The sequence below is a fragment of the Artemia sp. Qi Xiang Cuo genome, chromosome 1 (genome assembly GCF_049724085.1).
Source record: "Artemia sp. Qi Xiang Cuo chromosome 1, ASM4972408v1, whole genome shotgun sequence".
Taxonomy (NCBI): domain Eukaryota; kingdom Metazoa; phylum Arthropoda; class Branchiopoda; order Anostraca; family Artemiidae; genus Artemia; species Artemia sp. Qi Xiang Cuo.
In genome coordinates this window covers 48,258,122-48,276,467 of record NC_142794.1, presented here as the reverse complement: position 1 = coordinate 48,276,467, position 18,346 = coordinate 48,258,122, and the positions used below count along the sequence as shown (strand labels likewise).

The 18,346-nt window shown below is 36.6% G+C and overlaps 1 protein-coding gene across 2 annotated transcripts in view; it reads left to right on the top strand.

Annotated features, from left to right (window-relative positions):
- Pitslre (cyclin dependent kinase 11B pitslre) overlaps positions 1–18,346 on the top strand; it is an 81,139-nt gene continuing 62,793 nt past the window's right edge. For both annotated transcript variants that reach the window (XM_089095275.1, XM_089095266.1), the window contains exon 1: positions 1–139. In XM_089095275.1, coding sequence (XP_088951401.1) covers positions 105–139 — 35 coding nt within the window. In that variant the 5' untranslated portion in view covers positions 1–104. The remainder of the gene's footprint in view (positions 140–18,346) is intronic.

The window sequence follows — 18,346 nt, the reverse complement described above, 5'->3', positions numbered from 1 at the left end:
GCTAATAGTTGCTGAAGAATGGCCATTGTATATTTTTAAATATTTGGGTATGACCTGTCTTTGAGATAAATACTGATGTCAGATATTAAAATCATAGATAAACGATGTCAGATAGAGATTCTGTTCCAGAGGAAGTTAGGTGAGTTTGTAACCTAGACTAGGCTATTTGGTAAATTTATACCAAATCATATTAGGCTATTGACTTACAAATAAAGTAAACATACCACTCAATGCCTTTTTGTAGGCTTTTTCCAAATACAATAATCATTTTTGTCAGAAATGAATTTTACCCCCACCCTTATATATAACAATTCAGGGTAGGCCTATACATTTGCACATTAGGGGGGTAGGGTAAAGTATATACTTACCTCCCATTTACATCAGAAATAAAATATACCTCACCCCCCTAATGTGCAAATATGGGTAAAATTCTACTTTAGCTACTTTTGGCTATCTTGGGAAGGGGTTAGGTTAAGAAAATGAGACTTTCAGGGATGGGTCTACAGGCTAAAGTATGTCCCGGGAAGGTATTTTGAAGTACCTACCTCCACTCCTTCTCCCTCTAAAGGGTCATGAAATTTGCCTACATGACAGGTCTATACCCATTGAAATTTTGACAAAACAACATTTTACCTTAATTTTCAGTTATCAGTTTCTTTTTCTCTGGCTTTAGCTCTGAAAATGCAATTTCAAATATTTGATCAGAATTTTAAGAGATATAAATAGTTTATTTCCAAAATTTAGGAAATTTATTTGCATATCTTTAAAGCCTTATAAATTGGGATTGAGCAAAGTTGTGAAGCTGAAAACAATTTTGTTGTACTTCATTTAAGCAGAAGATCTATTTTGCTAGGTTTCACTTCTATAACTCACATATTTTTAAAGGGCATCAAAGGTCAGGACCGTCTAGAGGGAGAAGGAGTGGAGGTGGGGATTTTCAGTTATAAGATTCTTTTTCTCTGGCTTTAGTTCTGAAAATGCAATTCCTGTTATTTGAGTAGTATTTTAAGCCATAGCAATGTTAATTTTCAAAATTTAGGAAATATATTTGCATATTTTAAAACTCTATAAATCAGGATTGAGCAAAGTTGTGAAGCTGAAAACAATTTTGTTGGACTTCATTTTAAGCAGAAGATCTATATTACAAGGTTTTACTTTTATAACACACAGATTTTTAAAGGTCATCAAAGGTCAGGACCCTTAAGAGGGAGAAGGAGTGGAGGTAGGTACTTCAAAATACCTTCCCGGGACATACTTTAGCCTGTAGATCTATCCCTGAAAGTTTCATTTTCCTAACCAAACTCCTTTCCAAGATAGTCAAAAGTAGCTAACGTAGAATTTTACCTATACCCTGAATTGGTATATATAGGGGTGGGGATAAAATTCATTTCCAACAAAAATGATTATTATATTTGGAAAGAGCATAAAAAAAGGCAGCAAGTGGTATGTTTACTTTATTCATAAGTCAATAATATGATTTGGTAAAAATTTACTGACTATGCAATTTAAGCCCACTCGGTAGCGGTGGCCACAAGGTAGGTATGGCCCCTAAAGACCATTCTCAGTGGTATAGAGCTGACACCGCCGCACAACAGCAACTTCAAATCAAGTATGCGAGATGGTTGGGTATGACAAGCGGCATCAGCCTCCTAGCAAGACACTCATTATGATAAAGTTGGCATCAGTCAGTAGTTGAGTGGGACGGACAGTCCCACTCATATTTCCATGGCTTGTTATTCCATTCCTTGTCAAGTCTGGACTTGAAGGATACAGCCATAGGTGCAGTTGCTGTTTCAGCTTGAAGGCTATTCCAATCGTTGACAACACCCTCAGAGAAGAAGTGTTGCCGCGTTCGTGTTATGACAAAACATTTTGACAGCTTATGTGAGTGTCCTCTTGTATGGTGCTGACTTGAATGTTTGGTAAAGAGGGGGTTATTTGGTTGTGCGTTATACTTGTAGGTCAGCATCATATCACCACGGCGGCGTCTGAAGACGAGTGTTGGCAGCTGCATGCGTTCCAGTCTCTTGTTGTACTGGAGATCTTGTAGGCCAGCTATGCACTTTGTGGCATGTCTTTGAACTCCTTCAATTAGACTTGTATCATTCTTATAAGAAGGGGAGGTGAGACATGTACCAAAATCCAAAACAGGTCTAACTATAGCCTTATAGAGCCTTAGAAAGACTGTACGGGAGCGGCTGGTTATAGTGCGTTTGAGGAGACCAAGGCTTGAATTTTCTTTTGAAACTGCTTGTTGCTAGTGGCCGTGGAACTTCAGTTGTTCATCTATCAGCACTCCTAGATCTCTTTCTTCGGGACTCTCTTTCTCTGTCTTTAGTACTAAGCTAGCCAGTGAATTGGGATTGGACATGTTGTACTGGTGACGGGGTTGTTGTTTCCAAAGTGAAGGACACTGCACTTCGATGTGTTGAATTCAAGTAGCCAGTCTTGTGCCCACGTTTGGATTTTATGAAGGTCACGCTGTAGACTTTGTTGGTTTGCAGGCCCAAACAGCTGGGAGTTGTTGGCATAGAGAGTGATGTTGTTTTCTGTTCCATTCATCATATTGTTGATGTATATAAGGAATAGGGTAGGGCCCAAAACAGTACCTTGGGGGACTCTGCTTACAACATCACATGGTTTGGAGAAGACCTTGTTGCCATTAGTTGTGAAGAGTCGAGCCTGCTGACTCTGACCAGTCAGAAAGTCCATGACCCAATCGACCACGTCCGAGTGGGTACCTGCTGCTGAAAGTTTCAATCTGAGACAGTTGTGTGGTACCTTGTCAAAAGCCTTGGCTAGGTCCAGTAAAATCAGGTCCACAGGGATTCCTTTCTCCAGGTGATCTGTTATGGTGCTGTATGTCTCAAGGAGATTGGTCTCAACCAATTTTCCTGGCAGAAATCCGTGCTGGTTGGGGGAAAGTATATTATTATTACAGAGATGTGTCAAAATATCAGCATTAACAATCCACTCAAGGGTTTTTGCCACCGCTGAGGTCAGACTGATGGGTCTGTAGTTTATGGCTTTGGTGCGGTCACCTTTCTTGAATATTGGGGTGACATGGGTCAGCTTCCAGTCTTTGGGAAAAAATGGTAGGAAAAAGTGAATATGATGTCCCTTGATGTCTTTTATGCTCTCTCCAAATTCAGTATTGCGAAAAGGGGTCAGGTTTGGAAAACAAAACTTTCAGGGATGGGTTTACATGCTAAAGTATGTCCTGGGGAGGTATTTTGAAGTAGCCTACCTACCTTCACTCCTTCTCCCTCTAGAGGGTCCTGAAATTTTTTCTACATCACAGGTCTGTTTAGACAATACAACAGTTTACCTTAATTTTCAGTTAATTTTAATTAAAACTCAAATCATCAGCTCTAGAACTACAAGGAGAAACCCTTAGATTGCTCCAATATGTAATTTAAGTTAATATAAGGTGGGCTATATATTTATCTATCAGAGGTAAGGGAAGATAAAGCAAAGCAATTTTAAGGAATACAGTAAGTAAGTATTTTTGATTGTTTTAAAGTAGTTTCCAAAATGTTCTATGGGATTACTTCAAAAGGACTCCTGGCATTAAATATTGCCCAGAAAAGTGCTACTCCTTCTTATCCAGAGATATTCAAGGCTGGGTTCAACAATTATAAGTGATCAGTGTGCTTGTGCCAGAAGGTCAAAGATTAAAATTTTAGGGTATATAGCCTTTCACTGTATTGTTTTTTGCCAAGTCCAGAGATGCACTTGGTAGCTCTCCTTTGCACCCCTTCAATCAGCTGCTTATCACTTCTATAAAAGAAAAAAAAAACACAGCAAGGCAGGTTCCAAATTCAGGAACTGTTCTCACAATTGCCTTGTATAACTTCAAGAAGATTCCATATGATTGGCTAGTAAGTGTTTGTTTAATCAACTTGTGATATAAGATAATATAAAAATTATCTTTTAAATAAGGCCTTAAAGAGCTCTCTATGATGTTTCAGTGTCCTATTAACAACGAAGAGAAATGTAATAAGTAGAATCAAATAAATTAAATAGTCTAATCAAAGAAAAATAATTTAATAATCCTAATTTTTAAATTTGAAGAAAGAGAACATGCAGATCAGAAAAAATGAAAAAATAGTGGAAGCCCAGGGTATTTTGAAACTTCCTGGACATCATACAAGATGTGGGATTAGAAGTTGACATAAAGCCTAGAATTGTGGGTGGAAAAAATACTATATAAGTTTAACAAAATAGAAAATTCGGCTTTTCAAAGTCATTGTTACAAGGTACCTCTGCCCTATGGTTCTTATAGGATGGACCAGTTTGTTTTGATTGTAATATATTTTCGTCAGCTGACATGGGCATATGGAGGGGGAGGCAGGGGGCAGCCTCCCCCTTCTATTTCATCAGGCAGTGCTTTTCAGCCGAGACTATTCAGCCCTTTTCCTTTTGCTTCACTCTGTGAGCTGAACAGAGCTACTGAGTTGGTTGCTTCTTATTTTTATTGAATCTGCTCAGATTTCATTCAGTAAATCTTTGATTCTAGGTGTTGAAATATAAGAGGATAAACATTGAGACAAATAAATCAAAATTAATGAGATACTAACATATCAAAATTAAAATAACCTATATTTATACTGAACAAAATAATCACTTCAAGGTCAAATCAAGTGACCTTGCTTTGACCATTGACTTAAAAAGTTAGTGAACTTTTTAAGTCAATGGACCACTAACTTGTTTTGACCTTGAAGTGATGATTTTGTTCAGTAGAAATGTAATTTGTTTTAATTTTGATACGTTAGTAACTCCATTGATGATGATGACCGACTGTGTCATTGAAATATCTAGAGCCTTTGTATGTATTTTTTTTCACTGTCTAATAAAGGACCTGTCCCTATTTGGAACACTTATTTGTTTTGTCATAGAAAAGGCAGTGTAGACTTGGAAAAAATACCAACGTCGTATATATGGAGATGACAGACCAACTTTAGAATCAGCAATATTTGCTATTAGAAAAATAAGAAGGTAAATTAATCAGCTATAAATGCAGGAGCATTTCATTTTTAATTAGAAGAATAGTCAACACAGTATTACAGAGTTCAAGAACAGTTAGTGAACTTTTTAAGTCAATGGACTGATAACTTGCTTTAACCTGCAATTTTGAAGAAAATTGTACCACCTTTATTCAACGCATTATTACAAAATTCAAGAACAGCTAGTGAACTTTTTAAGTCAATTAATTAAAAAAACTTTTTCCACAAAATAAGTTTTTCAAAGAAAAGTAAATAACCCCATTAAACCAAAAATGGGCAAAAATAAAGTCAAATAATCTACCAAGCGTGAAACTACCACAAATCAGCATCGATAAATACATGAAACCCAAAACGAACAGAAATTACAATAAATAACCGAGTCAAACTCAATACGAGCAGAAATTAACATGATTAGGGCTCAAAACCCCTACGCCTTTCCAAGGACAGAACATAATTTGCACTTTACTGAAAAAAATATAAATGTTTTTACTTTTATAACTTTAATAAATCAAATAATATTAACAGTTTGATTCATAAATATCAGTTTATGTATATTAAACTGACAATGCTCATTCATTTGTATTTTTTTCAGTCAAGTGCAAATTATGTTCTGGCCTTGGGGAGGCATAGGGGTTTTGAGCCCTTCTCTTGTTAATTTCTGCTCGTTTTCAGTTTGGATTTCTGGACTTTTCTTTGAAAAACTTATATTGTGGAAATTTTTTTTTAAATTAATTTCTGTTTGTTTTATATTGGCATAGTCTTTTTCAGGGAAAAAGAAAATAATACTTTAAATCTTCGTTTTTTTCAGACTTTATAGTTTGGCCTGCTATTTGTATGCCGGAGAAAATTTTTCAGCAACTTTTAACAACATACACCCTTTTAAAAATCTAGACACAAATAGTAGGCCTAATGTTTAATTTAATTTCATACCTTCTCTAGTTGACCTGAAATAGAAAATTTGATACCATTTGCAAAAAAAATCTGTTTACTTTCTTTGATTATTTTGATTGTTTGCCTACAATATTTTGATTTGGTTAAATTTTAGGAGCAGAAGTAGCCCCAAAAGTTTGAACATAATACCCTCAATCGTTCTTGGGATACTGCGCTATGATTGTTTGTTTAATTTCTGTTTGTTTTGGGTTTTATTTATTCTTTAATTGTTAAATATTTTTTGTTTCTTTTAAGCTTGATGTGCATATTCAATTTAACTTTTACTTGTTTTAAGATTTATTTATTCACTTATATGGTACCATTTGTATGTTTGTTTGCTATGGTTGTTTAATTAATCTCTGTTTGTTTTCGGTTTCATATATTCTTTAATAGTAATTTCTGGTTGTTTTGAGTATGAGTTATTTTAGATTTTTATATCTGCTGATCTTAAATTTAATATGGCCTTTACTTTTCTTTGAAAAACTTCTTTTTCAGAAAGTTTTTTTTTATTTGTAAAAACACATCAAGGTCAATCTCTGTCCATGGTAAGCTGGGAATTGCAAATGGGTTGAGGGGCTCTTTTTGGTTTGATTTTGCAAACTTGGCACAAGCAGTGAAGTTTTGGACATGGTTCTCTATATCTTTTGTCATTCTATGCCAGTAAACAACTGATCTGGGTCTGAGCTTTGTTTTTTTTTTCATTCCTAAGTGTGAAGCATTTAGGTTTCTTAAGATATCACTTTGCAGGCTAGTGAGTATAAGCAGTTAATTGTCTTTAAGGATGACCAATGCCAAAAACTGATTACGTTTAAAGGGACTTGGTCACGACTCTCTGGCCAGCTATTTTGGATGATCTGTAACAGCACTAAAAGGCTCTGGTCGGTTCCATTGTAACTGAACCCCAAGTAACTGAACCCCTGTAACTGAACCACCGTGTAACTGAACCCCCGTGCAAGTGAACCACCGCGCATCTGAACCATCGTGCAACTGAATCCTTGTGTAACTGAACCCTCGTGCAACTCAACCACTGTACTTACATTGGGTAAAACACAAGTTAGAATCTTTACACAGCTACACATGCTCCTCCTCCATTACAATCAATGGAGAGCTTTGCTTTTAAAACCTTCCCAAGAAGTTCTTATTTCCTTTAAATATTTCCTTATGACATCTGTCAACTTCATTAGGTGATAACATGGTTTTCGTTTGGGGTACTTATCCATTATTCAGAAAACCCCCAAGTTGATTCAATTTACAGATATACGGGTTGAAAAAAGTGAAACGCGTGGGGGAGAGATAGGATATATATAGTTTGGGCAATATATTTTCATATTAGGGGTGTGCGGTTAAATATAACGGCGGTGCATGCAAAATGTAACCTAACCTAACCAAAATACCAACTCTATATATTAAATATTTAATCAAAACAAAACTACAACAGAGTTTTGGTAAATTTTTCGTTATTCATATTATTGACTTACAAATAAAGTACACATACCACTCAATGCCTTTTTTTATGCTCTTTCCAGATATAATAATAATTTTTGTCGGAAATGAATTTTACTCCCCCACCCCAATATATACCAATTCAGGGTAGGCTATATATTTGCACATTAAGGGGGGTGGGGGGAAAGTTTAAACTTACCTCTCATTTACATCAGAAATAAAATTTACCCCCACCCCCTAATGTGCAAATATATGCCCTGAATTGGTATATATAAAGGTGGGGGTAAAATTCATTTCCAACAAAAATGATTATTATATTTCGAAAGAGCATAAAAAAAGGCATTAAGTGGTGTGTTTACTTAAGTCAATAATATGAATAACGAAAAATATACCGTAGTTTTTCCCGTGAGCCTAAGTTAATTGTCTCCTAATACAGACTGGTTACTGTCTGATCTTGCATATCCAAATTCTTGGTGTTTTCTGAATAATGGACAAGAACCTCGTTTGGGCCTTGATGGTTGGCAAACTAGGACACTCTTTAGCAATCTTTCAACCGCAACACGTGTCCTAGCCCTCATTTACTTTCCATCTTTATAGCCCTAAAAAGTGGGATTGAAGCAAATTTTTATATAGCTCTAGAACAGCCCTACGACTTTTAACTTTATACCGAATCAGCTCCTTTAAAAATTTCAAGAATATATCTAGCTATTAATTAAAAAAAAAAGCTTTCCGAAAAATAAGTTTTTCAAAAAATAGTTAAGACCACTTTAAAATTATGCTCAGCATATACAAATACCTTTTAAAATTAAAACTCAACACGACCGGAAAAAACTTTCAAAGACTGAATGAAACCCAACATGAATAGAAATTAAGTAGACAACCATAAGATATAAAATACAACAAGTAATAATAGAAATAAATAAATAGATCTTAAAGCGAGTAATGCTTAGATTGAATATGAAAATCAAGCTTAAAATTAAACAAAACATTTTGCTATTGAAGCACAAAGGATACTTAAAACGAACAGAAATTTAATAAACAATCAATGCAAACAAACATACAATAAATTTTAATCTAAATGAATAAATAAATGTTAAACCGAATGAAACGTAAATTGAATATGCAAATCAAGCTAGAAACGAACAAAAATCACTAAAAACAAGAAATTGGGTATCACCTTCTCTCACTGTAAAAGTCTAAAACCTACTGCGTCATTGGCGCTTTACTGAAAACCAATTTAATGACAAATATTTTCTTTTGTACTTAATATTGAAAATAAACAATAAAATTATAGTAACATTTTGAACTGATGAGCTTTCAGCAATTAATATCATTATAGATCAAATATTCAGTTTAATTTATTAGCTCTTTTTTTCAAGTTGTTCAGGACGAATATAGCTTCACTACAAACAAGTGTTTGGACACTGCCTTTTTCCTTAACTGTAAATAAAAACCAAAAGCCTACTGCATCTTTGGCGCTTAACTGAAAACGAATTATATTACAAATATTTTCTTCTCCAGTTCCTACAGCATTGAAAATAAAAATAAAATTACAGTGAAATAAATTCTTGAACTGATGGATCTTTCGAAAATGAATATCATCGTACCTCAAATTTCAAATTTCTTTTTATTTATACTTTCCAAGACTATCCAACACACAAATCGTTTTCAGAAAAGAACCAATGACGCAGTAGGTTTTAAACTTTTACAGTGAGAGAAGGAGGTGATACCCAATTTCTTGTTTATAGTGATTTTTGTTCGTTTCAAGCTTGGTTTTCATATTTGATTTAACTTTCGCTCGTTTTCAGATTTATTTATTAATTTACATTAATATCTATTGTATGTTTGTTTGCATTGATTGTTTATGTAATTTCTGTTTGTTTTAAGTTTCATTTATACTTCAATATGAAATTTTTTTTTTCATTTTAAGCTTGATTTTAATATTCAATCTAAGCATTACTCGATTCAAGATCTATTTATTCATTCATATTATTACTTGTTGTATGGTTTTTGCTATGATTGTTTATTTAATTTCTGTACGTTTTGGGTTTCATTTATTCTTTAATAGTAATTTCTGGTCGTTTTGAGTTTGAATTTTAAAAGGTATTTGTATCTGCTGAGCTTAAGTCTAAAATGGTCTTTACTTTTCTTTGAAAAACTTATTTTTCGGAAAGTTTTTTTTAATTAATTTTTGTTTGCTTTTGATTGCAAAAAGTTTCAAGTTTTTAAAAATTCCTCATTTCAAAATCAAACTTAAAAAAAAAATCAAATGTTCATCAAAGTATCAAAACTGGTGTCAAAGGAACAATATTGAAGTGAAAAAAGGGGTTTGTGTCAACCTCGGAATTTTTATTATCTGGTGTTTGGACTATTTCTAACAAATTGCCTATCTCAAAATTTTTATTGGATGCATTTGGGGAAAAGGGGGTGTGGGGGGGCTAGTTGCCAATTAATATTAGTAGCATATACATGGGGCCTTCTGGCTAGTTCGAAGTCCCCCACCCACAACTTATCCTGAAAGGTCTAACTTATTAATGGAAGCCGTTCTTGAGATATTGCTGTGTAACCCTTTCGAGAATGTGCATAATCATAGTCAATTTGATTCAGTTCAATATCCGCCAAAATACTCCTTGACAAATTCACCTTAATGCCCTTAGCTTGCGCATTAGCAGTAGTAGAATTAGCAGCAGTATGCACATAGCACCTTTTATTTTCTTCAACACACCAAACTGTCCCTAGGATATTGCTGATGCGCCCTTTGGCAACCTGTATACAGATGGCGTGATGTGATTCAGTTTACCCTCCACCCTCAATATTCCCTGAAAATTCCACCTTCACGTCGTTCATTACCGTTAGGTACAGCTGTAATGGTAGTCCCAGTAATAGTATTAGTAGTAGTATTATTAGTAAAAGCACCAGTACTAGTAGCAGCAGTAGTATTAACATATTGCCTTTTGGTCAGCTGAAGATTCCTCTCATCAAGTTCTAGAAGTTTCAACTTAATACAAGTAGCTGTTGCTATCCCATTGCCGATATATTTTTTTGATAACCTATATGTTCATGTAGTTGCTTAATTTTCATTTTAATACTTTTAGCTTACAAGTGGTTGCAATAGAAGTAGCAGTCGAGCTAGTAGTAGTAGAAGTTGTTGTAGTAGCAGTAGTAGTAAATGTAATTAAAATAGTAATAGCATTAGCAGTAGCGTGCACAGGGCCGGATTTAAAGCTTTGACGATTAAGAACCAAGCGTTTTTGCCGCTCCGTTTTTGCAAGATTTTCGGGGTTATTCCTAAAAATTCAGGGATGGTGGAGGCAATGAACAGAACGCAACTGATGAGCCAAAAGTAATAAAACAGAGAGGTGATACCGAACTCTCAGCTAACATTCTTGGGAGACATCTGACAGTTTATAAGTGACCATGGAATTCCTGTGTTGTTTTAAAGTTACTTTTCTATGAATAGGCAGCGTGGTGGCAGAGTGCACCTGGCAACGATAAATCACATCAGTCCAGTTTTTGTCAGGAAAAAATTACTCAGTGATAATTTATTGCTCCCCTGGCAATATGGCCCCTAGGTCCGGGCCTAGGGACCTAGTGGTAAATCCAGCCCTGAGCGTGCACATATTTCCTTTTGGTGAATTGACTTTCCCTTTAAGCACTCTGAAAGTTCCAACTTAATACACAAGTCCCTTATTGAGATACTCCATTTTGAAAATCTGCATGCACATAGTGTCTTTTGATTTAGATAAAGTTCCACCTCAAATACCCTATTCTGTCAAATTTTCAACTTGATATGCGTAGCCTTAATAGTTCTAGTTTAATGGTAGCAGATGTCGTAGTAGGAACAGTAATAGTAATAATAGTGTTGAATTATTAGTAGTAGCAACAGTAGTAGCAGTAGTATTAATAGTAGTAGTAGCAGGTAGATTCCTCAGAAGTTTCATCGTGATACGCTAAGCTGTTCCAAAAAAAATTGATGATACATAGACTCATAGACTCATAGACTCATTTATTTATAAACAACTATCGTGGCCGAAGCCCCGACTAAATGGCGCTGTTTAGTACATTGCATAAAACTGGTCACTGGCGGTTTAAAAAACTGACAAAAAAAGGCACGAAAGAATTGCTGTGACGGGTTGTTCGACACTTTGGCGGCACTAGTTGATTTTTATGGCGGGTGTTGGCGGTGATAGGTGCAGGTGGGGGAAGCAACGAACGGTGTTTAAGGGACGAAAGAAGGGACTGCCCAAAATTGCACATTAACTGTAAGCGCCTATCACGCAACGTTGGCAGTCGTAAGGTACTAAGGGCAGCCTCATAAGAGTTGTATTTCGGGCCTAGTATCACTTTCACTGCCCGTTTTTGAATGGCTTCCAGATCTTCACTTAGGTGTTCAATATTATGAGCCTGTGGGCCCCACACAGGACACGCATATTCAAGGTTTGGGCGCAAATACGTGACTTAAACCTTATTCAGGTTACTTTGTGTGAAACCCAGTCTGCGAATGTTATTTAGCGACTGTAATGCGCAACTACCTTTTTTCACCAGACCGGCGATGTGCGCGCTAAATGAACAGTCGTCACTGAAAGTAACCCCGAGAATCACTGAGGTTGAGGTAGTAGGGTACCAAGGAACCGGGCATGAGAGGTCACGCTTAAGCGGATTAAACCTCATGACTTTTGTTTTATTCATATTAAGCTGGAGGTCATTAATGCTACACGCCTCGAGAAAGGAGTTCCTGATCTCACTGCTGAACTGGGGATACACGTCTGACTTTTCAGCAAGATATTTCAGAAGTAGGGAGAGATCGTCCACGTATTTGAATCTGTCTTCAAACTCGAGGATAATGTAGTTAATTACCGCTAAAAACAAAAGAGCTGCCAGCTTAGTGCCTTGTGGTGCGCCACACGTTAGTTCAGCCCACTCAGAGTTTAAGTCACTAGGGAAGAGAGCATAGACACACTGACAGCGGTTACGCAGGAAGTCAACAACTAAGAGCAAAATATGCTTCCTAGCGCCCATCTTTTTGAGGTTATTTGCTGCTGTATAGTGGCGGATCAAGTCAAAAGCCTTACGATAGTCGACTAAATGCAGGTCAACGAGGCTACTGACTTTGTCCAACCACTCGGTAATCAGGTGGTAGAGACGTACTAGATAATGCGTCGTACTACTCCCTTTCAAGCAGCCGTACTGAAACGGATCTAGGGCTGGCTGAACTTGGGCTAGGAGCTCTCTATAAATAAAAGATTCAGTCACTTTAGCCATATTAGGCGTAATAGAAATCGGACGAAGCTGATTGCAGGACTTCGGGTCTTTGACTTTAGGTACGACGCGGACGTAGGCTTTTTTCCAAGCACTCGGGAATTTGTGCTCCTTGAACGACTGATTGATCACTGATGAGAGTGGTTTTGCTAAAAACATAGAATATTCTCTTAAAAGTTTAACTGGCAATTCTCCTGGGTAAGAAGCACAGTTGCTTTTTAACTTTTGAAGTTCTTTATACACCGCGAACTCGGATACTTCAACGATTGTATCTTCAGAGACGTCAGCGATGAGGGCTTCGATTTCGGCTTCGGTGAAGGACGGGTGAGTAGTACAGATTGAAGTGAAAAAGGCGTTCACTTCGGCTGATTTTATCAGCGTTTTGTCGTCTTTCTGTATCTTAATTTCACTGGTGGTACGTTTACCGGTAAGACGCTTGACTTCAGAGTGCCACCTACGGGGCTCACCTTGAAGGAGAGGCGAGACTTTGTCATGAACGTACCTTTTCTGCGCTGCTCGTAACAGTTTAACAATGCGGTTACGAAGTTTGTTTGCTTGAACAATATCCCCACTGCGATGTAACTGGCAGCGAGTTAAGATAAGCTTCTTTAGATCGGGTGTTACCCAAGGTTTGTCAGTATCACTAACAGTTATTTTTTTCTCAGGGAAATGTTCGTGATATTTACATGACAGCAAAGAGTTGAAAGTATCAACTTTCTGGTCGATATCTGTTATAGAGCAAATCTCATCAAAGTCAAACGTCCCAATCCACTGTCCAAAAGAACGAATTGCCTCTTTAGTCATAGGTCGAGTGGTAATTTTTACTTTACGTGGTGCTGGAAGGCCAACTTTGGCCTTCCAAAGAAGTGTGTTATGGTCAGAGTTATGCAACGGACCGAGAGAGAAGGGTACTTCGTAATAATCGGGAATGTTCGTGAAAATAAGATCTAATATACTACCACTGACGTGAGTAGGGATTGAGACAACTTGCTTGAGGTCAAGCATGCTGGAGACCCATGCCTTATTAGTCTGATTGAAATCACCAGCGATTACAAAAGCAGGCGCTGCGTGTTTGCGGCGTAGGTCATCAGTGCAGTTTTGGATATACTGGATCAGTTCTTTTCTGTTCTTTGCACTTTCGGGGTAGTAAACTGCAGCTACAACCAAGCACGAATATCGCTTTGATAGGCGCTTTGGTTTGCATTCGACCCAAATTACTTCATGGCATGATTCACTGGGCTGACTTAGTAATTTACAAGGTAAGTCTTCCCGAAAGTACAGTCCGACCCCACCGCCTCGTCGGTTAATCCCTCGGTCGCGTCTCGTATTAAAAAAACACTTGTACCCCTTGATATGCCCGGTTTCATCGTTAATATCCCAACATTCTGTGATAACAGCAATGGGGGAACTCGTCTGTTTGAGAACTACTTCAAGTTCGTCGGTTTTATTGTTTAGTGATCGGGCATTACATACTAGGATATTGGGGAGTCTGCACTTCGACAAGAAAAACTCAGGTGTTAGGGGAGGTGGGGTACTTGACAGTGACGATACTGGGTCAGCGTACCACGGACGAAGCGAAGGAGGGATTTCACTAGGAGGGATGCAGTTAACTACTGTCAGAATACGTTCCCTTGCTGTACTGAGAGACCTCGCTCTGTTGTTAGAAACGAGAACAGGGATAGCACAATTTTTATTTCTTTGGCCTCCTCTTTTCCCTCTGTGGCTACGCTTGGATCGCTGTTGACTTGGATTGACATCTGGCGGCTTTCTCAACAGTCGAAAGAGCCTTAAGTTAATGAAAATAAATGGCGCCACTGTCAGACGAGATGAATTCAGTTCGTATAAATCAGCTTTTCCGTACTTTAATGCCATCGTTATTGCACTAATGGAAACTATGACAGTCAAATTTTCGATTATTCATACCACCACAGCAGAAAAGAAACCATGAGAAAATTCACAAATAAAGCTATACTTGTACGACGCTCAGGCTGCTATTTGAGCGCTCTGGAACGCCATCTCCAATTAAACTCCAAATTACAAAATAGATGGCGCCACTGTCAGCGAGATGAATTCAGTTCGTATAAGTCAGCTTTTCAGTTCTTTAATGCCATCATTAGTGCACTAATGCAATAACCTGTATGTTATTGCAAGTTAGCAATTGTTAAATTTTAAGGTTTTTATAGAAGGGATGGTCGTAAAAACTTTCAAGGAGGCTCATTCAATTGAAAATTGAAAGTTCAAGTTCAATTTTGAAGAATCAAAGGTAATCAGAGGACAATCAGCCTTTTCCTCTCAACCGACATTTTCCCCCCCAAATGCAACCGATCAAAATAAAAAGCATTTATTCCTTTATTGGTTGGGAAAATGAAATACCAGGAACATGTACAATGGTTGATGGTATCAGCCGTCACATTGTTTGGAAAATATTTAGGAGCATCTTCAACTAAATCAAGAGGTATAATGTGCATCCAGTTTTAAAAGACATTGTATCTGTAATGGGTCGAGAACAGATAAGGGTATAAACCTGAGGATATGAAGTTCAAACTTTCAGGGCAAGTTGAAGGAATGTTGAAAAAAAGGCTGGAGTTCAACCAGTCCCCCTCCCATATCCTTTTCAGCTGTATTCTCCTCAAGGACACCTGATGAAAATGCGTTATCTAGATTCACAAAGATCAAATTTTTTCAACACATTTGTTTATTACTTAGCGTCGAGAAAGGTCTGATTCATCTGAAAAACAGAGTAAATCAGCTTTAATGGTTTGTGACATCGGATCTTCTTTTTCTTTTGCAAAAATAAAACAAAGCTTTTTTGTGAATACTTTTGACAGGCGTTTATATCATAACTTTAAGAAACAAACAATTCCAACAAGGTAGAACATGTAAAAAGTCTAATTTGTGTCTGACCCAATGATATTGCCTCATATATTTAGAAAACTGAAAATCTGAGTTCAGTGGGTTCAGTTGCACGATGGTTCAGTTACACGAGGGTTCAGTTGCAAGGTGGTTCAGTTGCACGATGGTTCAGTTACACGGTGGTTCGGGTGCACGGTGGTTCAGTAGCACGGTGGTTCAGTTCTACGGGGGTTCAGTTCCATGAGGGTTTAGTTACATGGGGGTTGAGTTGCATGGGAGTTTAGTTAGATAGGGTTCAGTTGCCAGGTGGTTCAGTTACACGAGGGCTCAGTTACACGGGGGTTTAGTTATACGGGGGTTCAGTTACACGGTGGTTCAGTTACAAGTAGAGATGGGGGTGCCAGTCCCACGCCCACACCAATTATGGGCATAGAGTCATTAGGGAGAACACGTGGTTAATGGGGTCAATGACCTAAATTTCCAAGGTCGATGTTGTTGTTGTTGTAAGTGCACGCTCTCAGCGAATGTCAATGTCAAGGTTGTTGTTGTTGTTTTTGGCACGCTCTCAGCGAATGTTATGAGTTTTCTGGAAACAGTTAGATCACGTTTTTCCATCTCAGCCAATCAGAGGGCTTGTTTACATAGTAGCGGCGGAGTGAATATAAAGAAAGGATTTTTGCTATAGTTTTATTAGTCTGTGAATAGAATTCAAGGAGTGAGAAGAAGAACAGTTTGACTTTACTCATTTGGATATATATATTTGTGATGGCGATGAGTGGAATGTTTACCCTATTAGAAGTTGATAGTGGAGTTGATGATAATAGTACAAGAGCACCAAACATTGCGGTGAAAATCACGAAAGGATCACATCTTTGTCTGGAATGGGATGCAGTATATGCAAGATATGTGATATCCTTGAGCAAATTTAAAATGGATGATCAATTATGTTTTGTCGCTAAAGTTGATATAGCACATGTCAATAGACTTCAAAGTGCTTTAAGTGCATTGGTGAAACATATTGAAGACAATAAACAGTATCGTTAATTGTACATGCTCTGTATTATTGATGTTGTTGTAATTATTCAATAAAATTGTTTCGAAATCGAAAATGTTTCCTTTCTTTTCTGGTTAGGGCTAACGAATCAGGGTCAGTCTAAAGTCAGCAGTCGGAGTGAAAGGACTGAAAAATGAATAAATTTGAGAAAGAGAGAATTAGATCAAATCTAGTGTTTATGGAAATACATTTGATTTTCGATGATGATTTTCTCGAGTTATCTCTTAAACGCAGGATATCCTCTTGACAGGGAACACTTGACAATATAATGAGGAGTGATTCCCCCCATTGGACTCGTGTATAAAACTTTTATAATGTGATTCAAATGCTTATAGTCAATTAATTGATATATTAATTGGAACAAAGCAGAATCATATTGTGGTTATACTTTTGACAACATTACCACATGATTCAACGCATATGTCTCCCCCCCTCATTCAAAAGAAGTAGCGTTACAAATGTACTCCTCTCTCCCCCATTTCAATCTCGTTGAATTTATCAAAAGGACAGGATTAGTTTCATTTTAGTCATGAGTTAATTAACATCAGTCACCGACAAATGTTCTATTTAATTCCATTTTGTATGTATACTCTTGGCAGTTGGAATCAATGTGAGAATTGTACAATTATTGATGACTATAGTGAAAAGTGTAAATTATGTAATCCTTGTAAATTACATAGAGGCTATGCAGTACAAATTAAAGGATGTAATTCATCTCTTGAAGAGGTGTGTGACTCTCACCCTAGAGGGCACCTGTTCTCCAATTGTCACTATGATAAATATGATCAGTGGGAGAATACTTACCCAGATATGATTGGAAAGAATACTAAACGTTATTTTAGTTTATTTCTACGAGATTTGTATCTTAGTGGATTTAAATTATTTTTGGAGAAGGAATCTGGTCTACGATTCAACTATTGGGGTAACAAGATAATTTGGTTTCTACGTCATCGTTGTGATGACACTACCTACTATGATTATAAACTAAGAGATTTTTATTTGACAGTTACCGAATGTGACTCATCATTTGAAAACATTGTATGTGACATTGCCTCAAATAGACAGATTGAAACTCGTGAATTTCATAATATGAATGCAAATAGTATAATTGACTATACAAAGAGATCTGACAAGAGTGAAGTTACATTGTACTGTAGAAAATATGACCCTGACTTTGCAGTCAATCAAGATCAATATACAGTGAATCCAAATGATTTACCAGCATTAGTGGTTCACGACAGTTGCCTATACATTGAAGAAGAAGAAATCTAAAGTGAAGATTTAAAGACATTGTTGTATATATATATGCATTTTATTAATAAACAAATTCACAAACATTTTTAAAGCACTTTTCTCTTAGGGCACTGAAATCAATACTATATAGGTCTGAGTTCTGTTGCGAAAACACACAAAAGTTAGAAAAAATACAAAATAGTCCTTTATTACCTCTGCAATATGTGTAAAAATGAAGAATTCATACACATTTTCAACTAGCTAAGGGTAAGTGTTTCAAATATGAGCCATTATGTTGCGAAAACACACAAAACTTAGAAAAAGTACAAAATGTTCCTTTATTACCTGTGCATTATGTCTAAAAATGAAAAATTCATACACTTTTTCAACTAGCTAAGGGTAAGTGTTTTAAATATGACCCATTCTGTTGCGAGAACACACAAAAGTTAGAAAAAATACAAAATATTCCTTTATTACATCTGCAATACGGGTAAAAATGAAGAATTCATACACATTTTCAACTAGCTAAGGGTAAGTGTTTTAAATATGAGCCATTCTGTTGCGAAAA